Below are 8,485 nucleotides of genomic sequence, written 5' to 3'. Positions count from 1 at the left end.
TATTGGGCGGAGGGGATGATTCGTTTAGCCTTTAGGGGGGACACTGAAGGGGCCGATGAGAGGAAACTACATCAAATGACGTGAAGTGTCTCCTCGCTTCCCTGCGCATCACTGTCCGGCCGAACGGTAGCGCCGCGGGCTCCGGGCGGGGGATAAACAGTCACGTAATCCCCCCCCCCTTCCCTCCCCGGCGTCATCCCAGTATAAACGGAAACCTCACACGAGCCGCCCCCCCACCTCCCCCGCCCTCACCCCGGCTCCCCTGATATGATTAAGCCCCGGGCGGGCGGAAGCGACGTGTGTTTGTGTGTGTGTCTCCGGCCGCTCACGGGACAAATCACGCTTCGAAAAACAAAAAAAACACATTTTCTCGGCGCCCGCACGTTGATAGCGTTTGCACAAAGCGCCGGCGATGAACGCAAATGTGTCGGGGCGTCCGCGGCCCTTTTTAAAAATAGAGGGAAAACAGGCCATCTGCCTCTTAGCATGGCGGAGCAGGGAGGATTTAATCCAGATTATGGCCGAGGCAAAACCGTTGTGTGCGTGTGTGTGTGTGTGTGTGTGTGTGTGTGTGTGTGTGTGTGTGCGTGCGTGCGCGTGTGCGTGTGCGTACGTGTTGCTCGTCGTCAGTGTGTCCTTGGCTGCACAGACAAGCAGCAGGTTAGCTCTGGAGCATTGGAGTCGATGTAAAAAAAAAAAAATAAAAAAATAAAGGAAACGCCGACCCGACGGACGCCATCAGCCGGAGCGACCTCGATTAGACCGAGCGACAGACCCCGTTCCAGGTCGAGCCCAGCGGACAACGTTCGTCGAGCGCAGGATGGCTTTCTTGATCAAGAGCATGATCGGGAACCCGCTGTCGGGAATCGGCCTCGGCGGCGGAGGCGAGAAGGAGGAGGAGGCCGCGCCCTCCGACCCGGCCAAGGCGGCGGGGATGACACGCGAGGAGTATGAGGAGTACCAGAAGCAGCTGGTGGAAGAGAAGTAAGTCGCGGCGCAAGGGCGGCGTCCATCTTGTTCCTGAAACCTGAAAACCCTTTACACCACGATCTGACCTTGACAAACACATCTATTTTTCTTTTTTTTTGTTTCCCCCTCTTTGCTTTTTTCATCCCAAACATTTACAATGAAGTTGAATATCTCTTTTTTCATGTTCCTTCCATCTGATTACAGTAGTTTTCACACCAGAAACAACTTTTTTTTTCTTATACATTTATTTATACATGTGATTTTTTTCAAGTTATTGTTTAAAATCGCGGGTGGTGGCGGGCGATATTTCTGGACGGATGGTGCTGGTGTTCAAGGTCAAAGCGGACGAACCCTCATCTCGTGCGTAGTTTCCCAGGCTTTTCTGCACAGGTGGAGGGACGTCCATCGCAGCAGAAATGAGAGCAGTGTCGCTGTGGCGCAGTCAAATCCATCCAGTCCGCCCTGGAAGTCAGAAACATTGTTCCTGCAGGGGAAAGTCATGGACGCTTTTGGCCGTCTGTTCAAAAAGCACTTTTGATGACGCCACGAGGTTTTAATAGGAAATATCCTATTCAAATGCATCCACGATTTAAAGAGAACACTTTTACTGCACTTTTCAATTTGTAATAGTAGGCTGCAGTAAAACAACACGTCCTGGCACGTGAAGAACAACGATGATTTCTGAAGGGAATAACCTGATCTTATTCTTCTTTCTTCAGTAACAATATATAATATTTTTTTATTCAATACTTACATGGCTATTTCAAAAGAGCGTTGTATGGTTGAATTAATCTATTAATTATCCATGTAAACCATTTGATTGTCCTTTCGATCAATTCTTATATGTAGAATTATATTATATAATATATGTGTAGAATTAATCATAATATATCTGTTATTAATGATATAATCGGCATATAGCTGTTTGCTTTGTATTGTTGCTTATTCTGACGTGGGTCAGATTTTTTCGTGCACATTCCCTTGTATATATATATATATATATATATATATATATATATATATATATATATATATATATATTTAATAAAAATTTTTTTTTTTTTTGTACAGAACCGCCACCAATCCCACTCTTTAGAGAACTATTTTACCATGTTTTGCTCTGTGAACAACAAATCACTACCCCAAAAGGGAGAGAATCGCCACGGGGCACATCCTTTTAAGTAACTGAATACCCAGACCAGCAGCAATAAAAGAAATGTCCATAATACGTTAAATATATTTAGAATTTGTTGTATAAAGGTACAGCAATATTCCATCCCAAAGGGAATCTCAAAGGCTTTATGCAATCATTTTCTGTCAAACGGAGAATTTTGTAATCCTCAAAAGGCTTTTTGTCCTCCATCAAATCAGGGATGACATAACCCGATCTGTGTTCTGCAGCAATTCATCTCAATTCGTCACAGAATGTAAGTGTTGATTATTCAGATTGATGTGTCGTCATTAAACATTTTTAGAATTCCGAGCATATGCACTCAACCAACACTTCAGGAAATTATTAAATGGAGTCCATGGTTTCAAGTCCGCTTCATTCTGTGCTTCCCACAAATGCTCATGTTTAATTGGCAGCTTAAAATGGTATCATTTAATTTTTAATGACTTTAAATCATTGGATGAATCATTGATACCATATGGACATAAAGCTAATAAATTATATCAATGAGTTGACAATTCTGTCATTTATCATATTATTTTATATAATAATCGTAATAATTGACTAACTAACTTAATCATTTATCAGCATAAATCATATAGGTAGTATATATCTCTGCAAATATCCGATAAATTACTTTTTATTTAAATCTTCAGAATATTTCTTTGGAGTAAAAGACATCATAACCCACACAACATCAAAATCACAAATTCCACATTGCATTATATATATGTAAAACCTACAATGTTTACCCCCAATTTTGATCACTACATTTTTTTCAATATATTTATTTTATTTCTATTTTAATATATAAAATTCACTTTTTCGCCTTCAAGAATAGCCTCCAAAAATAAAATGCAGAATAAGATATTCAAATGACTTAGATGCACTTGATCTAAACATGATATCATCCTTCTCAACTATATGTGCATGGAAATACTGAAATTGCTCAAATAAACAAAAGACAATGTTTAAAGTAGAGAATGCACCATAGCACTACTGACATCTGTAGTATCTGCTGATACCAGTGTAATACTGTTTCTCATTAACAACAAGTAGGTTTTAAATTATTGATTTTAATTGAGGCTCTTTGCTTAAACTGTCCATCTAAACTGCTCAAATGACACAATCACTTACATACGGGACGATTCCACCAACAACATTACTTGTACAAAACTGCTGCTTTGTTGTATTTAGTTAAAACTCTTTCTTTAAAAAATAATGAAGTAGAATCAGAATCAGAATTCATCAGAATTGAATATCACTTGCATCGGAAATTTGTGCAAGATTATAAAATGTAAAACAAAAATGCTGTTAGCACATGGTCTTCTTTTCTTTTTATTTATTCTTCAACACCTTTTTTGTTGATGTGTGACGATACTGATACTGGGTATTGAATCGGTTTCATCTCTAAGTTAAAACTACTCTGCTATTTAATCAATATACAAAGATCCAAAAACCTGTGCTGCACTCTATCCATCCACTGCTGGACAGAGTTAAGAATCCACCAGAACCCGGGGTGACCTCATGGGGCGTTTCCCTTTAAAGGTTTAATGACGCTTACTTACTTTCATCCTATTGTCGTACTCGATTCGTTTTTTTCATTTACCGACTACGAAGGTTATAGAAACAATCATAAACATTAATTTACATAATGAATTTCTTTCAGGATGGAGCGAGACGCAGACTTCCTGCATAAGAAAGCAGAGAGAGCGACGCTCAGAGTTTGTCTGAGAGACAAGTACAGGCTGCCCAAGGTACAACATAAGTACTACTATTACCAACTACACATACTCTAATAAATACTCTACTACACCTACTCTACTACCTGCTGTACTACTACTCTACTGCAACTACTCTACTACTTCCTGTACTACTACTCTACTATGTCTACTCTACTACTTCTTGTAGTAGTACTACTCTACTACACCTACTTTATACACTTACTCTACTGCTTCCTATATTACTACTCTACTACACCTACTCTACTACTTCCTGTAGTACTACTCTACAACACTTACTCTATTCTACTACTACCTGTAGTAGTACTCTACTACACATACTCTACTCTACTACTTCCTGTAGTACTAGTCTACTGCACCTTCACTACTACTTTCTGTAGTACTTCTCTACTAACACCTACTCTACTGTACTACTTCCTGTGGCACAACTCTACTAACACCTTCACTACTCTACTACTTCCTGTAGTATTACTCGACTACACCTACACTACTCTACTACTTCCTGTAGTACTTCTCTACTAACACCTACTCTACCCTACTACTTCCTGTTGTACTACTCTACTACACCTACGCTACTCTACTACCTCCTGTAGTACTAGTCTACTAATACCTACACTACTCTACTACTTCCTATAGTACTGCTCTGCTATGCTCACTCTGCTGTACTACTTTCTGTAGTACTACTCTATTACATCTACTTAATTATATTACTTACTGTACTACTACTCTACTACACCTACTCTACTCTCCTACTTCCTGCAGTACTACTCAACTTTACTCTACTAGTTCCTGTCTGTACACTGTACATGTGTGTTGGTACAATGGAAGCAAACATAACATGCAATCAGTTGAAATATGTACTTAATAAGATAGATGGATAGACAGACAGACAGACCGACAGACAGACAGACAGACGGACGGACGGACGGATGGACGGACGGACGGACAGATAGATAGATAGATAGATAGATAGATAGATAGATAAATAGACAGACAGATGGACGGACGGACGGACGGACAGATAGATAGATAGATAGATAGATAGATAGATAAATAGACAGACAGACGGACGGACAGACAGACAGACAGACAGACAGACAGACAGACAGATAGACAGACAGACAGATAGATAGATAGATAGATAGATAGATAGATAGATAGATAGACAGACAGACAGACAGACAGACAGACACTGTACATGTGTGTTGGTACAATGGAAGCAAACATAACATGCAATCAGTTGAAATATGTACTTAATAAGATAGATGGATAGACAGACAGACAGACGGACGGACGGACGGACGGACGGACGGACGGACGGACGGACGGACGGACGGACGGACAGACAGACAGACAGACAGACAGACGGATAGATAGATAGATAGACAGACAGACAGACAGACGGACAGACAGACAGATAGATAGATAGATAGATAGATAGATAAAAATTGCAGATTTTAACGAGTTTACTTATCAATTCCAGTATTAATTACATACCAATTAAGTTTAATAATTGACAAAAAAAAAAAACGCCAAAAAAACGCCATTTCCACCTCGCTGAGAGGCCTTAAGTGCGAGCTTTCGTCCCTAAGCCCCGTGGTGCCCGGACACGTGGAGGAACAACAAGCTTCCTTCATGGTCGGTTGGACGGTCTTTATCCGCTGACCGGCAGCGCTTCCTGGCAGTCAAGAGCGTGACGGTGGACAGTGGACACCATGCCAGCAGATTAGAGGACGCAAGATGTTCGGGAGGAGGCGTAGAGACGTGTCCCGTATTGAGCCTCGGGTCTTAAACGGCCAACTGTCGCTGAGCAGGTGTCAGGCTCCTTAAGGAATCCCAGGCAGACCGACGCCTGCCCTGTCGGCCCTGCATAGTCATTTATTACAGGGCATTTGATCAGGACAAAGGTTCAATTGGCTGCAATGGACGGCGAAAATCAGGTATGTTGGGATTCATCTTTAAACTTTGGGAGACGCAATTGAACGTAGGTCTTGATGACGGAAAAAAGAAAAATAGTGTATGCATCTTAGCAATAGCGGGAAGTTGCGGGGATGAATGTGAGTATTTTATCTTAATTGTTGCTGCATTCTGTGAGACAACCGCCTGCGTAGAAGTGGGGTATCCTGAGGAGAACGATGTGAGTATTAACCTTGCAGCCCGGCAGCCATAAGAACGCGAAAGACGCGAGCGAAGCCAATGGGGTTCCATTCTTCCGAAAGCTTTTCTTTTTCCCCGTGGCGGCGGTCGAGGACACAATTTCGGCTCTGGAGGGCTGCAGTTGTTTGAAACAATATGTTTCCAGAGCCGGCATACAGGCGGCGAAGGTGATGCTTTTGCAGTACTTTCATGCAGTTAGGGCTTTTTTTTCAGCAGGTTATCTACAGCAAATGATCTATATTGGACAATTAGATCTGATATAAAAGATGCATGCTGTTAACGTGTGTTGGACATTGATATTTGAACGCCTTAAAAAAGGAACTTAAATAATGTAATTAACGGTCATGTGTAATGCAAGGTTAATTAATTGACTTCTTATGTTTTAATACTTTTTTTTTATTATTATTATTTACTTTTTATCAAAACATTTTCTTCACTAACTTGTTTGATATTTTTACACATCACAATATCTTTTCCCCAAAAAAACACACTGGTCTCATTTGTATTTGCTTTTATTTTGCACACTAGATCCAGAATCAATGCAGATTGGTGTTAAACAATCGTGCGACCAATGAAGGTCTTAAACAAAATCTGTTAGAGGCGAGCGGGCAGTGACTTATCTTTTCTAGATCCTTGAACAACTTAATAGAGTGACAGAACGTCTGTTTACGAATCAGAATAAAGGCAACTGAAACCATTTTATGAAATGAGACATTTATCAGCAGAGAATTTGTCACAACAGATACAGTACATGGATATCTACAACATATGAGGACCGAGAGCTTGTTGGACTCCAGTCTAGTCAGTAATAGAATGTTAAACAGCTGATACGGAGCCACCTGCTAAATAAAGTCTTTTTACTCGTCTCTTGGAAGAGTAAAAAGACTACAAATATATACAGAAAAAAATATATATATTTTTAAATTAATATTATTATTATTATTATTATTATTATTTATTTATTTGTTTGTTTGTTTGTTTGTTTGTTTATTTATTGATTTATTGATTTATTGATTTATGTATGTATTATTATTATTATTATTATTATTATTATTATTATATATTTTTATATATATATATATATATATTTTTTTTTTTAATATACATACATAACATTTCAAGCAAATGTGTGTGAAATCTTTGCAATATTATGTTTTTCTTTTATTTTGTTTTGTGTTACAGCAATAAACGGTCAACTCTGTCCAAAATAATCAATCCATCCACACAAATATTATTTTTTCTGTATTCAAAGTTGTTTGTCTGTCCGGGGGTCTGACCCTCCTTACAGGGGAGTAAACAAAACAAGGTCGGGCCGCTCAATTGTCCTTCAAATAAATGATCATATTAAATATAATCTGGACTGTTGTTTGCCCGCCTGGTGCAGAGCGAGCAGGACGAGAACATGATCGAGATGGCGGGCGACGACGTGGACGTACCCGAGGAGCTGCTGAAGATGGTGGACGAGGACGCCACGGAGGAGGAGGGCAAGGACTCCATCCTGGGCCAGATGCAGAACCTGCAGAACATGGACATGGACCAGCTGAAGGAGAAGGCCTCGGCCACCGTCAGCGAGCTGAAGACCAAGGCGGAAGAGAAGTGCACCGTGATGTGAATGGGCCTTGAAAAGAGGAGGAGGAGGATGGAGGGGAGGAGAGGAGAGGAGAGGAGAGGGGGGGGTGGAGGAGAGGAGAGGAGGAGGCGGAGAGGAGACTCTCAGCGGGGAATCCACTGGATGAGCTGTGTGTGTGGAGGATCCAGTTCAAAGTTTCACTATTATACTCAAACATAAAGGGTTTTAACACAGTAGCTTCTGACTCGGCTGTCTGGCAGTGTGTAGTGCAGCAAAACCAAAGTCACATCACAACTTCCTCCTGTGACAAAGGGCTCATCCGACCGGCCGGTACTTCTTATTTCCCTGAGTTTTTCCTCGCGTGGGAGGTCATTCAAGGTCAAACCGCCGTCACCTATCGACTCCCGTTCACAAAGCTCGACCCCCCGGTTTGTTTGAGGATTCTGGTTGTTGTTGTTGTTGTTTTTGTTTGTTTGTTTGTTTGTTTTTCATTTAGAATTGATGATGATGATGATGATGATGATGATGATGATGATGATGATGATGATGATGATGATGACGACGACGCCGATGATGGCGATGCGATCAAGTCCGTTCTTCTCACGTTTTAACGTTCACCAAACATCTTCAAACTCAGAGGACAAACAAAATTACTTGAAAGCAACCATCTGTTGTTGTCGCTATAGATGTTTGTATGTGATGTCCGGATAAATGTGGATATTTAGGTGTTTCCCCCCCCCCCCCCCCCCCTTTCTGTGTTATTCAAGGCTGGTCATCTTGATAAGTCTCATGAGTGGGTCAACCTTAATTATTGGCAATAATTGTCAAAAAAAGAAAATGAGAATATATTATATTATAACTGTATTGTATATGTCT

The 8,485-nt window shown here is 40.7% G+C and overlaps 1 protein-coding gene across 1 annotated transcript; it reads left to right on the top strand.

The window, feature by feature from the left end:
- Positions 1-820: 820 nt before the first annotated feature.
- Positions 821-7,651, top strand: cplx4a (complexin 4a; the record flags this gene model as incomplete). Its single annotated transcript, XM_080018213.1, has 3 exons — positions 821-984; positions 3,810-3,897; positions 7,424-7,651. 3 exons carry the CDS (start codon positions 821-823, stop codon positions 7,649-7,651), a joined length of 480 nt encoding a protein of 159 aa, XP_079874339.1.
- Between the last annotated feature and the right edge of the window lie 834 nt (positions 7,652-8,485).

This window comes from Zeus faber, assembly GCF_960531495.2.
Source record: "Zeus faber genome assembly, chromosome: 17".
Taxonomy (NCBI): Eukaryota; Metazoa; Chordata; class Actinopteri; order Zeiformes; family Zeidae; genus Zeus; species Zeus faber.
The sequence above is the reverse complement of the archived record's forward strand: the minus strand, read 5'-3'. Positions and strand labels throughout refer to the sequence as shown.